At 42.1% G+C, this 18,036-nt stretch overlaps 1 protein-coding gene across 2 annotated transcripts in view; it reads right to left on the bottom strand.

Moving 5' to 3' along the window:
- masp1 (MBL associated serine protease 1) overlaps positions 1-18,036 on the bottom strand; it is a 689,839-nt gene that overhangs the window by 11,871 nt on the left and 659,932 nt on the right. The window contains exon 13 of one of the 2 annotated variants that reach the window (XM_041208629.1): positions 4,428-4,495. The exons of the other annotated variant lie outside the window; for it this stretch is intronic. Within the exon in view, the coding sequence (XP_041064563.1) occupies positions 4,428-4,495 (68 nt within the window). The remainder of the gene's footprint in view (positions 1-4,427; positions 4,496-18,036) is intronic. 2 annotated transcript variants of the gene reach the window in all.

The raw sequence follows: 18,036 nt of genomic DNA, 5'->3' as shown, positions 1-18,036 counted from the left end.
ATCAAGGTGCCCTAGCAAAACTGGAGTCAATGGGAGTCAGGGGAAAAGCTCTCCACTGGTTGGAATCATACCCAGCACAAATGAAGATGGTTGTGGTTGTTGGAAGTCAATCATCTCAGCTCCAGGACATCACTGCAGGAGTTCCTCAGGGTAGTGTCCTCGGCCCAACCATCTTCAGCTGCTTCATCAATGACCTTCCTTCCATCATGAGGTCAGAAGTGGAGATGTATTCTCCCCCTGCCTGGGGGAGTGCAGCTCCCACAACGCTCAAGAAGCTGGACACCATGCAGGACAAAGCAGCTCACTTGATTGGCACCACATGCATAAACATTCATTCTCTCCACCACCGACACACAGTAGCAGCAGTGTTTACCATCTATAAGATGCACTGCAGGAATTCACCAAGGCTCCTTAGACAGCACCTTCCAAACCTATGACCACTACCACCTAGAAGGACAAGGGCAGCAGATAGATGGGAACACCACTACCTGGAAGTTCCCCTCCAAGCCACTCACCATCCTGACTTGGAAATATATCGCCGTTCCTTCACTGTCGGTGGGTCAAAACCCTGGAACTCCCTTCCTAACAGCACTATGGGTGTACCTACACCACATGGACTGCAGCTGTTCAAGAAGGCAGCTCACCACCACCTTCTCAAGGGCAACTAGGGATGGGCAATAAATGCTGGCCCAGCCAGCGAAGCCCACACCTCATGAATACATAAGAAAAACTCTGTTCCGGGTCTGCTTCACTCTGCTCTCAGCCTGCTATGCAGGAATCCCAGTCTGTTTAAAGAAATTTCTTCTAAATATTGCCTCACTCTTTTCATTACAATTGATATAACTTCTTCTTTTCATGAATCAACTTCCTATGATGCCACTTTAATTTATTTTATTCATTCTCGTGATGTAGGCATCACTGGCTAGGCCAGCGTTTATTGCCAATCCCTAATTGCCCTTGAGAAGGTGGTGGTGAGCTGCCTTCTTGAACCTCTGCAGTCCATGTGGTGTAGGTACACCCACAGTGCTGTTAGGGAGGGAGTTCCAGGATTTTGAACCAGCAACAGTGAAGGAACGGTGATATATTTCCAAGTCAGGATGGCAAGTTACTTGGAGTGGAACTTGCAGGTGCTGGCGTTCCCATCTATCTGCTGCCCTTGTCCTTCTAAGTGGTAGTTGTGTGTTCGGAAGGTGCTGTCGAAGGAGCCCTGGTGAGCTGCTGGCAGTGCATTTTGTAGATGGTATGTACTGCTGCTGCTGTGCGTTGGTGGTGGAGGGAGGGAATGTTGAAGGTGGTGGATGTGCTGCCAATCAAGCGAGCTGCCTTGTTCTGGATTGTGCCGAGCTTCTTGAGTGTTGTGGGAACTGCACTCACGCAGTCAAGTGGAGAGTATTCCATCACACACCTAACTTGTGCCATCTGATGTTGGACAGACTTTGGGGAGTCAGGAGGTGAGTTACTCACCACAGGATTCCTAGCCTCTGACCTGCTCTTGTAGTCACAGTAATTATATGGGTAGTCCAGCTCAGTTTTTGGTCAATGGTAACCCCCAGGATGTTGATAGTGGGGGATTCAGTGATGGTAATGCCATTGAATGTCAAGGGGTGATGGTTAGATTCTCTCTTGGTGGAGATGGTTATTGCCTATGTTACAACTGGGATGGGAGGAGTGCCCTGTCCGTCTCTCGTTAGGATTACTCCACTGTTCACGACAAATATTGAAATGATGTTTCCAGCTAGTTGTATGGCAAAATACGTGCTTTCCCTATGAATCTCAGAATGACCACTGAATGACCAGGCTTCTTCAATAAACAATAACATTATCAGTTTTTTATAAAGCTAATCTTGTCAAATAGAAAGGCAAAGCTTATTAACATACTGTATGAAATATGAAAGTATACTAGCTGCTCTTTCGAAATTCCCTAAATCTCTCTCTCACTCACACACACCCACACACACTCTCACTCACACACTCTCTCACTCACACACACACTCACTCACATACTCTCCCTCATGCCCTCACACACACAGTCTCTCTCACACACACACACTCTCTCACACACACACACACTCTCACTCACACACTCTCTCTCTCACACACACACTCTCTCACACACACACACACACTCTCACTCACACACTCTCTCACTTACACACTCTCTCACTCACGCCCTCACACACACAGTCTCTCACACACACACATGCACACTCTCTCACATACACGCACACACTCATTCTTTCACATACACACACACACTCACTCACACTCACACGCACACACTCACACACACACACACTCACCCAAAAAACTAGAAGAATTATGCCAAAGGTTGAAAGTGAAGGGAAAAGGAAAAATTATGAAGTCCTTGAAGTGGTCTCTGGGTTATGCGGTTGGTCTCTCAGTGCTGATCTGCGAAACAATCGATGACTCTTGCACTGCTTTCCAGGTGGACTTGAGGAACACCTGCAGGTACTCAGATTCAGTACATAGAGCAACTTAGGACCAGTTTATATTCAAACTGTTTAGTTACTTTTTCCTGTAAAAGGATGCATTTTCTAGCAATAGCAGCAACCAGAATCCTACATTAAGCCTTTAAGGGACAGTGTCTTTTAAAACACAAATTCTTCCTGAATGTTATTAGTCCTTGAAGATGAACCATTTTCTGTGATTAAAGTGTTCATGACACCTAGCGCTTGTATGGCAAGAATGTTGTCCAGATCTTGCTGCATATGGACGTGGTCTGCTTCAGTATCTGAGGAGTTGCGAATGGTGCTGAACATTGTCCAATCATCAGCGAAAATCTCCATTTCTGAACTGATGGAAGAAGGTCATTGATGAAGCAGCTGAAGATGGTTGAGCTGAGGCACTACCCTGAGGAACTCTTGAAGTGATGTCCCAGGACCAAGATGACTGACCTCTAAAAACCACAATCACCTTCCTTTGTGCTAGGTATGACTCCAACCAGTGCGTTTTCCCCCTGATTAATTTCTGTTAGACGATAAACCTAAATGTTCTCAGAAAACTTCCAGTGAGACACCTCATCGAACAACTTCAGAACATCCTTACACACTCATCTTCATTTCATTCGTTAATCAAGACAGTCACTTTTCAAAAAGTTTGTCTGTAACAGATCTGTGCTGGTTCTCCTTGATAACAAATTTAAATGGCAAGATATTTAGCAAAATATTTTAATTGTCCGATGTGGGGATCAGTGAATTGTGGCTTATTCACCATGCTGCTCTTATTTGGATCATGAATCGTGAGATCTTACTGTGCTAGGGTTGTGAAATATTTATTCTAATTACATCAGACTGAATAGGTGAAGGGAATAGCATAGATACGATAAAGGGGAAGCTGGAGAAACACATGAGGGGGAAACTAATAGAAGGATATGTTGATGGGGTGGACAGAGGTTTGTGTGGATGATAAACAACAGCATAAACTAATTGGGCTGAATGGCCTGTTTCTGTGATGTTAATACTCTGTATATCAGTTGTGAAAATCTAATTCTGGCCTAGGCAGGTTTGGGTTGTGCCAAGAAAGAGCGAGTTCAGCTTTTTAATATTAGAGTGCAGGTATAACAAAAGTGAAATCTTTATTTTGTTGGTTCCTTTAGACTAGTTGTGATACATAAAGAACTAAAAATTAGTTACATTCAGAATTCCATCTGCAGTATTAGCAGGATGCAGCATGGTGACAATTTCATTTGCTTCTCTGGTGCTGTTGGCTTAATAGAGGAACAATTCAAACAAGGATATTCTGTGATAGGTTCACCCCATGTGTATGACTTAAATCCAGAAACACCTGTTAACTATTCATGAGGCTGAACTGTTTAACAATCATTAAATCAGTCTGGAAATTGATATAAATCAGACCAGGCCAGTTAGCTCATACAGCAAGTATGAATATAAGAAAAGCATAAGTGTGTATACAAATTTTACTATGGATGCTAGAAATCTGAAATAAAAACAGAATGTGCTGGAAAAAGTCAGCAAGTCTGGCAGCATCTGTGGGGAGAGAAACAAAGTTAATGTTTCGAGTCCAATCCTACTCAAAACATTAACTCTGTTTCTCCCTCCATAGATGCTGCCAGAACTGCTGAGTTTTTCCAGCACATTCTGTTTGTATTTTAATTATAAATATACTGTTCTGTACAGTGATTATAAACCATTTATTATTTTCCTGTTTTTCAGAGTCCTTGATGACTACTTTGCAATCTCTCTTTCTTGCAGCTCTCTTGTAAGTGGGGAACAAACGATGCAGAAGGAAATGCTGTCATCACTGGACCCTCCTGCCCCGCCATGAGCCACACATCACCAAATTGCACAGCGAGGCCAAGCTGTAAGCACTGCACAGTGAGGGCTGCATCAAGCTGGACTGCCGTACAGAGTTTTGTGAGTTCTGAAACTTATTAATGCCAAACTTACCTCCATCAGAGTTTCAGGAATTGAATGCAGGAACTGCTTTCCCCAGCCACTAACTATCACCATATCGCCTTTAAAACAAAACATTGGAAATTTTTAGTAGTCAGAATGCACCAACGGTGTAGACGGAAAGCCTTCAGTTCCATGAAGGGAGGGAACACTGATGGAGAAACTGCACACAAGCTGGGGCAGGCCCTGGGTTACTCCCTAAGGGAGTAGATGTGAACTCAACAAATGGAATACTAGGGTTGCGATCTCTGGGTGGGTATGGAAAACATTGGCCGTGGTTCTGAATGGCATGTGATTCCTCAGGGTCAGATATACTGGAATATGAAAATGATTGGAGGAAAAGACCAGCTGGTCTATCAAGTCTGCAGTATATTTGTGATTATTGGAGTATCATGACAAGGCACTGTAATGGCTCTAATACCTGGGGAGCACCTCTAACAATCTGCCTCCAGGCTCAGCAGACAATTTCTAATTCCACTGGATGAGTGCAGCTCCAACAACACTCAAGAACCATCCAGGACAGAGCAGCCCACTTGATTGGCACCCCATCCAAAAACATTCACTCCCTCCACCCACCGATGCACAGTAGCAGCAGTGTGTACCATCTACAAGATGCACTGCAGGAATTCACCAAGGCTCCTTAGACAGCACCTTCCAAACCCACGACCACTACCATCTAAAAGGACAAGGGCAGCAGATAGATGGGAACACCACCACATGCAAGTTCCCCTCCAAGTCACTCACCATCCTGACTTGGAAATATATCACCGTTCCTTTACTGTCACTGGGTCAAAATCCTGGAACTCCCTTCCTAACAGCACTGTGGGTGTACCTACACCACATGGACTGCAGAGTTTCAAGAAGGCAGCTCACCACCACCTTCTCAAGGGCAACTAGACATAGGAAGTGAATGCTGGCCCAGCCAGCGAAGCCCAGATCCCATGAAAAAATAAAATAAATCAATTTGCCTCTCATATCCATTTTGTGAAGTAACCTCCTATGAGGAACCTTATCAAGGGCTTTCTGAAAGTCCAGGTAGACAGTACGTATTAGATTTTCCTCATCCACAATTCAAGCCACTTCTTCAAAAACTCTTATGCAGTTTGTAGAACATTATGTAGGTGATATTTGACACTCCTCCAGGCTTGAAGAGTGAGACTCTTGAAGAGTCTCCAAGGTGGCCAAGCTGCAGTGACGCTTTAGCCCATGTTTAGCGCAAGACGCTGTCTTGATTAAAGACTGAAGCTTGTGCTAGGAACCGCTGTCTAGACAAGCATTAAGGAGCTGATTAGTGCTAAAATTTCCAGTCTGTGCTCATTAAAGAAGCTGCATGGCATTTTGGTGGTTAGCAATTATCCTAATGCCATCTCCTAACAGTGACCAGCTGATTGGGAATAAATTAGTAATTGCTGAGGAATTTCAAGCACTTCTTAAAGGTTTCTCGTCTTTTACCATCTACTTGCTGGGGGAGGTTTGAAGAGGATTTTTTACACCCATTGAGAGTTTTCCTGGGTGATTTGGTCAAGTCTTCACCAGCACTCAATCAACATGTATTCTGGAAAGTCTCTGAAGACTCCACCTATAAAGAGTGAGTGCTGTGTTACTGCAGCTTAGTAGGAGTCATTAGGACAAAGAGAGTGCTTGATCATGGCCATATTGCTCAGGCTCCTCTCGGTCATAAGAACATAAGAAATAGGAGCAGGAGTAGACCGTCGAGCCCATTGAGCCTGCTCCACCATTTATTACAATCAGGGGCATCAACTCTACTTCCCATTCACTCTCATATCTGCTGATTCCCTGAGGAACCAAACCTCTGTCAATCCAAAGCCTGCCAACTTCAAAGTGCACCATTTATGTCCACTCTGCTTCCTGTCCATTAACTAATCCTCTATGTTATGACACAGCAGTCAATAAAGGCTGAGTTATTTAAAATCCCAGAGGGAACATTTAAACAATTGTCATAACCATAATTTCAATTGGTATGTTTTGAGTGGCAGCTCTAAATTCAGGAATAAGACCACCAATCCTTGAGAGGTTTTTATATCAGACTAAGTGAAACATTTATTAATTTACAACAAAATAAACACTAATACATGGCTACAATTTACTGCTATCATAACTTTTTAACAAATTCCCAAATTAATCTCCACTAAGGCAACAATGACCAACAGACTTAACCAGACACCAGGCAAAGCATTCTCACCTAATGAATTCAAAATGACATTCCTTTGCAGACACAGTGGTAGACTTACAGGCTTAGATCTTACATGCCTCTGCGCTGCACACACAAACTCCTTTCTGTTATACCCACCCTTCCCCTTTGAATATAAATTCTCATTGTATCACCAGGCCCTTTGAACTCCTTTTATAGCACCAATTTTATTAGTAATATAAACATTATTTGGTGTCTCCTAGCTAGGTGCAAGATTTCACCTCCACTCTTGAATGGTCTATTCAACAAAATGCAAATGTACCCTCTACCTACTGTTTACATCTCAAAACTACTATACATCAAAGCACCTGGACTAGCTGGCTTTAATCCAGTTAACCACACACAGAGACTAAACCTCTATTTAAAAAAATAATAATTTCCAATAACATTATATACATTAATATCTCTTCCTGATATCTATCCGTGCTAATATATCATCCCCCAACTCCATGAGCCTTTGTCTTATGTATTAACCTTTTGTGTGTCACCTTATCGAATGCCCTTTGAAAACCCCAGCACACTATATCTACTTATTATCTTTTATCTGCCCCTTTTTGCTCAAAAATCTCTAATAAATTTGTCAAACACGATTTCACTTTCTTTAAACCATGTTGACCTTTTCTGATCACACTATGATTTTCTAAGTAGTCTACAGGAGGAACGGAAGGAGGACATGAGGCCAAGCAGAGCAACTGTTGCAGGAGAGAGAGACATGAGGGTGAGGGAGACTTCTTCTACTACCGCACCTCCCCCAACCTCCTTTCCACAAGTACAGGACATCTCTCCTCCTGTGGACCTCCTTCATCAGGATTTCCAGTGCCATGTCAAGTGGGGGGGAGAAAAGAGAAATGTAGTAGTTAGTAATAGGAAATAGCATAGTCAGGGGAATAGATACTGTTCTCTGCAACAAAGTCGGAGAGCCCCAAAGGCTGTTTTGCCTACCTGGTGCCAAGGTTAAGGGCATCTCTTCTGGGCTGGAGAGGAACTTGGAGTGGGAGGGGAAAGAGCCAGTTGTCGTGGTCCACATAGGTCAGACTAGGAAAGAGGGTCTGCTGAGGGACTACGAACAGCTTGGGGCTAAATTAAAAAGCAGAACCGCAAAGGTAATAATCTACGGATTACTACCTGAGCCACGTGCAAATTGACGTAGGGTAAATAAAATGGCTTTAACCCAATTAACACACAGACTAAACCTCTATTTAAAAAAAATAATAATTTCCAATAACACTATATACATTAATAGCTTCCTGACATCCCCCTTCCTATCGAAAAAATGAACCGTCATAATTCTAAAAGATAGCTTCATTTTAATAACCCATCTCACACTATCTCCTATACTTATTACCCTATCACATTACCAGATGCATGCATTAATACAACAATATATACACAAGTCCTTAGTATCACCAGAAATCACTCCAGTTCAGTGTCCAGGTTTTTAAAAAATGTCCATTTTCCTTTAAGCTTCAAATTCTTGATAACGCATTTGCAAACAGATTCTCTCTTCCAGCAACATGTTCAATATATAGATTAAATGGTTGTAATAATAAACTCCACCTAAAAAGCCTTGCACTTTTTTCTCAAAATTTGTCCAAAAACTTTAAAGGTATAACTGTATAAATAATTGTTTCTGATGAATTGTTTGGACATAAATTTCAAAATGTTGCAACGCTAACACCAAACCCAAGGTCTCTTTCTCGATCGTTGAATATCTTCTCTGTTGCACATTCAGCTTCTGTGAAAAATAGCCACTTGGATTTTCAATTCCAGTGTCATCGCCTTGTAACAGTACAGCCCCAATGCCTAAATCGCTTGCATCAACGGCCAACTTAAATTGCTTGGCATAATTGGGCACTGCCAAAACTGGTGTCATAGTTAATACAGTTTTCAAACTATCAAATGATTTCTGACACTCCAGTGTCCATTGAAACTTCTTGTTCTTTTTTAATAGTTCAGTCAATGAAGCAACCACTTGGCTAAAATTTCGTACAAATTTCCGGTAAAATCCACTCATGCCCAGGAATCTCAAAACTTCTCGTTTTGCTGTAGGCCCTGGGAAATTCACAATAGCCTTGACTTTCACATCTCGGAGCCACCTTACCATGTCCAATGGTGTGGCCTAGATATGTAACCTGCGTTTTTGCAAATTCACTTTTAGCCAAGGTCCTCACCAAATTCGCTTCTTGTAGTTGAGTAAATAATTCTTCCAGATGCTGTAAATGCTCCTCCCATGTCTGACTGAAAACTATTAGGGTATCAATATAAACAGCACAATTGCTTAGACCTATAATTATTTTGTTTGTCAGTCTTTGAAATGTTGCAGGTGCATTCTTCATACCAAATGGCATGACTTTAAACTGATATAGTCCACTTGGCATTGCAAAAGCTGATATCTCCTTTCTGACAACGGTACCTGCCAATATCCTTTTAGCAAGTCAACCTTCGGGATAAATTTCGATTGTCCCACTTTCTCGATGCAATCTTCCAACCGTGGTATAGGATATGAATCTGCTTTTGTCACCACATTCACTTATCAATAGTCCACACACAGTCTTTGTGTTCCATCCGGTTTCGGTACCAGTACAATAGACAATCTCCAGTTACTGCAACTAGACTCAATGATATCAATTTGAAGCATGGAATCAATTTCTTTTTGCACCTGTGATAACTGTGCCAGATTTAATCTATAAGAATATTGCCTCATTGAAGATGAAATTTGTACTGAGACATCATGTATAGCTAAATCTGTCTCTCCCAACATTTGTCCACAAATAGGTTTGTGTGACTGCAACAGCTTTCCCAAATCAATTTGACAATTGTCTGGAAGGTAACTCATTATTTCATTTAAATTTTCAAGCACTCCATCATTATCCAATTTGATTTGAGGAAAATCAATTTCAGAGATGCCTCACTGTAGGACAAAGTATAAGTCGGGAAATAATGGAAGCATGTAAGAAGGGTGCTACAATTATCATGTGTGATTTTAATCTGCATATTGACTGGACAAATCAGATTGGCAGGGGTAACATGGAAGACGAATTTGTAGAGTGCATTAGGGATTGTTTCTTAGAGCAATATGTCACTGAACCTACTCGGGAACAGACTATTTTAGATCTAGAAATGTGTAATGAGGTAGGTTTAATAAGAGATATTGTAGCTAAAGATCCTCTAGGAGGTAGTGATCAGAACATGGTAGAATTTTAAATTCAGTTTGAGTGCAAGTAGCTTAAATAAGGGCAATTACAGAGGTTATGAAGAAAGAGTTGTCTAAAGTGGGCTGGGAAAATAGACTAAGGGGAAGGTCAGTGGATGAGCAGTGGGTGGACATTTAAGTAGATATTTCATAATACTTAGCAAAAAATTATCCTAGTCAAAAAGAAGGACTTGATGAGAGGGACGAACCACCCGTGGTTAACAAAGGTGGTCAAGGAGAGTATCCAATCAAAAACTAAGGCATACAAAGCGACAAAAACTAATGGTAGGCTAGAGGATTGAGTATTTTTTAGGAACCAGCAGCGGAGACTAAAAAGATAAGAAAGAGGGAGAAAATTGATTATGAAAGTAAATTGGCAAAAAAAAACAAACCAAAAGAGCTTCTAGAGGTATATAAAAAGAGAATAGCTAAAGTGAGCATGGGGCCCTTGGAGGATGCGACTGGAGAATTGATAACAGGGAACAGGTCACATAATTTAAACCAATATTTTGCATTGTTCTTCATGGTGGAGGGCATTATAAACATTGCAAAGATATCAGATAAGCAAGAAGCTAATGGGAGGAAAGATCTTGTAACAGTCTCTGTCACTAGGGACAAAGTATTTGACAAACTAATGGGACTAAAGGCAGACAAATCGCCAGGTCCTGATGACCTGCATCCAAGGGTTTTAAAGGAAGTGGCTGCGGGGATAGTGGAGGCATTGGTTGAAATATTCCAGAACTCACTGGATTCTGGGAGGGTCCCAGCGGATTGGAAAACCATTAATGTGATACCCGTATTCAAGAAGGGAAGGAGACAAAAAGCAGGAAACTATAGGCCAGTCAGCCTAACCTCTATAGTTGGGAAAATGCTAGAGTCCGTTATTAGGGAAGAAATAGCAGGACATTTAGAAAAGCTTAACACAATCAAACAGAGTCAACATGGTTTTGTGAAAGGGAAATCATGTTTGACAAATTTGCTAGAGTTCTTTGAGGATATAACAAGCAGAGTTGATAAAGGGGAAACGGTGGATGTAGTGCATTTGGATTTCCAGAAGACATTCGATAAGGTGCCACATGAAACGTTATTGCACAAGATAGGAGCTCATAGTATTGGGGTAATCTATTAGCATGGATTGAGGATTGGTTAACACACAGAAGACAGAGAGTCGGGATTAGTGGGTCTTTTTCAGGTTGGAAAGACAGAACTAGTGGAGTGCCACAAGAATCAGTTGTAGGGCCTCAATTATTTACTATCTATATTAATGACTTGTAGGAGGGACCAGAATGTAATGTATCCAAATTTGTTGACAATAGAATAATAGGTGGGAGGGCATGTTGTGATGAGGACATAAGGATTCTGCAAGGGGATATAGACAGGTTGAGTGAGCGTGCAAGAACTTGGCAGATGGAGTTTAATGTAGGAAAGTGTGAGATCATGCACTTTGGTAGGAAAAACCAAAAGGCAGACTATTATTTAAATGGAGAGAGAGACTCCAAAATAGTGCAGCACAGAGGGATCTGGGTGTTCTTGTGCATGAAACACAAAACGTTAGCATGCAGGTGCAGCAAGTAATTAAGGCGGCAAATGGAATTTTGGCCTGTATTGCTAGGGGGTTGGAGTTTCAAAATAGGGAAGTCTTGTTACAACTGTATAGGGTGTTAGTGAGGCCACACCTGGAGTACTGTGTACAGTTTTGGTCCCCGTATTTAAGAAAGGATATACTGGCATTGGAGGCAGTTCAAAAGAGATTCACTAGGCTGATTTCTGGGATGAAGGTGTTGACTTATCAAGAACGGCTAAACAGGTTAGGCCTTTATTCATTAGAGTTTAGAAGAATGAGGGGTGATCTTATTGAAATGTACAAGATTCTAAGCGGGCTTGACAGGATGGATTTTGAGAAGATGTTTCCACTGGAGGGAGGATCTCGAACTAGGGGACATAGTTATAGAATAAGGAGACACTTATTTAAAACTGAGATGCAAAGGAATTTCTTCTCTCAGAGGGCAGTGAATGTCCAGAATTCTGTACCCCAGAGAGTTGTGGAGGCTAGATCACTGAAAGTATTTAAAAAAGAGGTAGATAGATTTTTGAAATATCAGGGAGTTGAGGGCTATGAGGAGCTGGCACGAAAGAGGAGTTGAAGCCTGGGGCAGATCAGCCATGATCTTATTGAATGGGGGGCAGCCTTGAGGGGCCAAATGGCCTACACCTCCTATTTCATATGTTCTTATGTCAGAGAAACTTGAGTGCCCATGTCCCTCGGTCCCTGAGCAATCCTGGAACTGTCGCTGTGTGCTGCCAGTGAGTGCACTCACACAAGAACACATAGATCTTAATGGCGCTTCTGACATGTCTTCCTTCTTCCTTAACCAAGATTCCCCCAAACTGTGGTTGACCCATCTCCCTCGCTTCTGCCCTCATCCCTTCCCTTCCCTCCCAGAAGCCCTCACTTTTCACCCCACCAGTCTCTGCATTCAAAGGATTATCCTCCACCATTCCTGCCAACTCCAGCATGATGCTATCACTAAACACACCTTCTCCTCACCACCTCTGTCAGCATTCCATAGGGACTGTTCCCTTTGTGATACCCTGGTCCACTCCTCCATCATCCCCAACACCCTTCCCATGGCACTTTCCCCTGCAATCGTAGAAGGAGCAACACCTGTCCCTTTACCTCATCCCTTCTCACCGTCCAAGGGCCCAAACACTTCTTTCAAGTGAAGCAGCATTTCACTTGCACTTCCCTCAATTTGGTCTACTGCATTCGCTGCTCCCAATGTGGTCTCTTCTACATTGGAGAGACCAAGCGCAGACTGGGTGACCGCTTTGTGGAACACTTTCGGTCTGTCTGCAAGCATTACCCAGATCTTCCTGTCACTTGCCATTTCAACACTCCACCCTGCTCTCATGCCCACATGTCCGTCCTTGGCCTGCTGCAGTTCAACAACTTCAGGCCATGAACTCTCTTCTCTTTCTTCACCTTTTTTAAAATCCCTTTTTCTTTAAATTTATTTTTTATCTTTTATTCAATTATTCATTGGTTTATCCCTTTTTAAAAATCCCCTTTTCTATCCTTTTTTCCCAACCACAGCTGCCTCCAACCCCACACCCTCCACAAAAGGTCAATCTTACTTGTTCTATGTTGTTCTTTCACAGAGTGCTGACCCTTGTTCTGCTCTTAACATTCTGCTTTCTTACCTTTATGCCATTATCAGCATCTTCTTTAGTCTTCACCACTACCATTAACACTCCCTTTGTCTTGTGTCCATGACATCTTTGTCAATCTCTCCTTAGCCCCCACCTATCAACTCCATTTTCCCACCCACTCCCCATATCCCTTAATTCCCTGAGAGACCAATAAACTGTCTGTCCCAGCCTTAAATGTATTCAACGATGGAGCACTCACAACCCTCTGGGGTAGAGAATTGATTCACAACTTTTGAGTGAAATAATTTCTCTTCATCACAGTCCTAAATGATCGGCCCCTTAACCTGAGACTGTGCCCCCATGTTTCAGATTCCCTGACCAGCAGAAACAATCTCCTAGCATCTACCCTATTAAGCCCCCTCAGAATTTTGTAGGTTTCAATGAGACCGCCTCTCATTCTTTTAAACTCCACAGAACATAAACCCAATTTTCTCAGCCTCTCATCAAATGACAACCCCCTCATCCCAGGGACCAATCTAGTGAACCTTCATTGTACCATCTGCAATGCAACTATATGCTTTCTTAAATGTGGAGACCAAAACTGCACACAGTATTCCAGATGTGGTTTCACCAAAACCCTGTACCACTGTGGCAAGACTTCTTTATTCTCCAATCTCTTTGCAATAAAGGCCAACATGCCATTTGCCTTTCCAATTGCTTGCTGCACTTACATGCTAACTCTCTGCTGGAGATCCGAGAGAAAAACAGAAAAGGCTAGAATAACTCTGCAGGTCTCGTAGCATCTGTGGAGCGAGAAACAAAGTTAACATTTTGAGTCTTCTTGGAAGAACAGTCATATTGGACTTGAAACATTAACTCTGTTTCTCTCTCCACAGATGCTGGCAGACCTGTTGAGTATTGTCCAGCATTTTCTGTTTTTATTGCTAACTTTCTGTGTTCTTTGTATGAGTACAGCCAAGTCTCTTTAAATATCAACACTTACAAGTTTCACAACTTTTAAAAAAATTTTGCTTTTCTATTTTTAGACCAAAGTGAATAGCTTCATATTCCCTACGTTATGCTGCATCTGCCATCTTGCTGCCCACTTACTTAACCTGTCGATATCTCTTTGTAACCTCTCTGTGTCCTTCCCACAGCTTACCTTTTCACTTAGCTTGGTATCATCAGCAAAAGTTGATACATTATTCTCTGTCTCTTCATTCTAAGTCATTAATATACATTGTAAATAGTTGGAGCCCCAGCACTGATCCTTGTGGCACTCCACTATTCACTGCCTCCCAACTTGAAAAAACCCTGTTTATGCCCACTCTCTGTTTTTTTAATCATTAGCCAAACCTCTGTCTATGCTAAAATATTAGCCCCAACTCCGTGAGCCCTTATCTTACCTATTAACCTTTTGTCTGGCACCTAATTGAATGCCTTTTGGAAATCCAGGTATAGTACATCTACTGGTTCCCCTTTATTGACCCTAACAGGGGAGCTGGTGGCATAGTGATATTGTCACTGACTAGTAATCCAAAGATCAGGTTCAAATCCCACCACAGCAGATGGTGAATTTTGAATTCAATAAAAATCTGGAATTACAAGTCTGATAACAGCCATGAAACTGTTGCTGATTGTCATAAAAACCCATCTGGTTCATGTCCTTACCTGGTCTGGCCTACATGTGACTCCAGACCCACATCAATGTGGTTGACTCTTAAATGTCCTCTAAACAAGGGCAATAAATGATGGCCTGAATAAAAAAAAAAATTACATCCTCAAAAAGCTCTAATTGATTTGTCTTTTAGAACCCTAGGGTGTAGGACGACATGTCCCAGCGATTTGTCAGGTTTTAGTCCCTCAAGTTTCACCAACACCTTTTCCTGCTGATACTAATTTCTTAATTTCCTTGTACTTTGTAGCCCCTAAGTTGCCATCTGTTTCTGGTATGAAACTTGTGTCTTCTACTGTGAAGACAGACACAAAATATTTGTTCAATGCCTCTGCTATTTCCTCATTCCCATGATAATTTCTCCTGTCTTTGCTTCTAAGGGACCAACATTAATTTTAGTTACTCTCTTCCTTTTCATATACTTATGAAAGCTCTTACAATCTGTTTGTATATTCCTGGCTAGTTTACTCTCATATTCTATTTTTTCTCTTTTGATCAACTTTTTGATGGCCCTCTGCTGGTTTCTAAAATGCTCCCAATCCTCACACTTGCTACTGTTTTTGCAACATTGCCAGCCTCTTCTTTTAATCTAATACTATCCTTAACTTCCTGAGTGAGCGATGGCTGGGTCTTTCTCATTGAGTGTTTGTTTTTCAATGGAATGTGTTTTTGTTGAAGATTTTGAATTGTTTCTTTCAATGTTTCATTTGCCCCATACCTTAAGTCTATTTTCCCAATTAACCATAGCAAGTTCTCCCCTCATACCTATGTAATTGGCTTTGTTTAAGTTTAAGATTCTTGTTTGTAATTGCAGTATGTCACTTTCAAACTTAACATGGAAGTTAATGGTATTATGATCACTATTTCCCAGAGGATCTTTTACTACGACATTACTAATTAACCCTGCTTCATTACATAATGCAAGATCCAAGATAGCTTTATCCCTAGTTGGTTTCACATCGCATTGCTCCAAGAAACTATCACAAAAACATTCTACAAACCATCTTCCAGACTTCTCTTGCCAATTTGATTGTTCCAGTCGATATGAAGATTAAAGTCCCCACAATTATTACATTTCCTTTGTTACAAGCTCCAATAATTTATTCTGAATGCTCTGCCCAGTGGTTATAACAACTGTTAGAGGGCCTATAAACTACTACCCCTAGTATTTTCTGACTCTTGCTGTCCTTAATTTTCACCCATACTGATTCTACTAAATGATCTTCTGAGGCCAGATCCTTTCTCACTAATGTCCTTATGTCATCCTTTACTATCAGGGCTACCTCTCCTCCTTTGCCACCCTGTCTGTGTTTCTGAAATATTGGCCAGAATTTTCCTGTCGGCGATTTGGGGGCGGGACCCGCTCGCCGATGGGAAGATGACGCGGGATGATGTCGGGAGGAACTTCTGACGTCATCCCTGTGAATTTAAATTTTTAGGAAGGCGGCCGGACAGCGAAATCAGCTGTTCGCACGCCAACCTGTCAATGGCCAATTGAGGCCATCGACAGGATCATTAAGCTCATTGAAAGACCTGCCCGTTCAACCTTAAGGCGGGGCGGGCAGGCCAGGAGCCCCAGCGGGCTTCTGAAAAAAGATAAAACCTCATCCACTGGCGGGATAAGGTTTCATCTCAGTTTTTAAAAAGTTTATTAAAGTTTCACTCATATTTATTAACATGTCCCATCTCGTGTGACAGTGTCACATGAGGGGGACATGTTAATAATGTTTTTCTTTCTCTATTTTTAAAGTTTTTTAAACATTCAGCACTCTCCTTGAGACAGCACTTAGCCTCAGGGAGCAGTATGCACTTTGACAGTTGGGGAATCCCTCCACCCCCTGCACAGGGAGCACATGGCGCTTCCCAACGGGCAACCCGCTGGGTGGGCCTTAATTGGCCCACCCACATAAAATGGCAGCCGGCCCCATTTCAGCGGCGGAGTTTGCCTGCCCACCCACCCATCATGGTCAAAATTCTGGCCATTGTGTATCCTGGAATATTTATTTCCCAACCTTGATCACATTGTAACCATGTCACTATAATGGAGATTAAATCTAAATCATTTATCTCTATTTGTGCCACTAGTTCATTTATCTTATTGCAGATGCTTCATGCATTCAGGTAAAGAACCTTTCATTTCATTGTTAAATTTTCATTTCCCTGCAATGTCTTTATTCGCTGATGTACAATTTTTGTTAAACTCTCTGTCCCTTCCTATCCCACTCTGCTTGTCTTTACCCAGGTTGCTATACTGTTCTGATGCCTCGACCTTTCTCTTTGGATTTTTAAATCTCCCTTCACCCAAAACCTCCCACACACCACCTCCCCAACCCCCACCCCTCCACACTCCATGTTAGTTTGAAGCCCTATCCCAGTTATATGATTGGCCAGGACACTGGTTCCAGCCCACTTCAAGTGGACCCCACCCCAGTGGAATAGTTCACTCTTCCCTGAGTACTGATGCCCATGCCCCATGAATCGAATCCCTTCTTCCCACACCAATCTTTGAGCCACATGTTTAATTCTCTAACCTGCATGACTCTATGTCAATTTGCATGTGGCTTAGGTAACAATCCAGAAATGATTACCTTTGATGTTCTGCATTTTAATTTGCTCCCTAACTGCTCAAATTCTCATAGCAGAACATCATTCCTGGTTCTACATATATCACTGGTTCCCACGTGGAACCAATTGGATCCACGTCAACTATACCCTTCCCACCCCACTCCAAGTTGCTCTCTAGCCTTGAGATGTCCTTAAGTCTGGCACCGGGCAGAAAACATAACCTTCAGAGCTTCTGGTCAACTGCAGAGAACAGTATCTATCCCTCTGACTATAATGTCTTCTATCACTCTATTCCTCTTCGCTGCCCCCCACTTGAATGTCATCCTTCCCCATGGTGGCGTTAGGCTCTACAAGCAAATGTAACCTAGGTGTTTGGTAGTATAACATGACAGCAGTAGTAGTTTTAGCCATGAAAAGGTATTAGGAAGGAGCCTATAAAGCAAAGGCTGCTGGAATACTTGACATATGTTAACCTAGACAAAGGGCACAGCAAAAACTAGCCCAGATTGTAGTTCTGTTGAAGGGTCATGAGGACTCGAAACATCAACTCTTTTCTTCTCTGCCGATGCTGCCAGACCTGCTGAGTTTTTCCAGGTAATTCTGTTTTTGTTTTGGATTTCCAGCATCCGCAGTTTTTTTGTTTTTATCTCCAGATTAACCCACAGCAGGTGTGAACCCAGTGTTTATAGGTAGATAGGTACCAGTCATTAGAATGCTAAGTAATACGAGGCAGGGGTCTACAACACATAGCAATTATTGTGACAGCAATTGCGGATAACGAGGTGTCAATCACTGGAATATCAAGATA

The sequence above is a fragment of the Carcharodon carcharias genome, chromosome 2 (genome assembly GCF_017639515.1).
Source record: "Carcharodon carcharias isolate sCarCar2 chromosome 2, sCarCar2.pri, whole genome shotgun sequence".
Taxonomy (NCBI): Eukaryota; Metazoa; Chordata; class Chondrichthyes; order Lamniformes; family Lamnidae; genus Carcharodon; species Carcharodon carcharias.
Note: the sequence above shows the minus strand (reverse complement) of the source record. Positions and strands in the feature narration are given on the sequence as shown.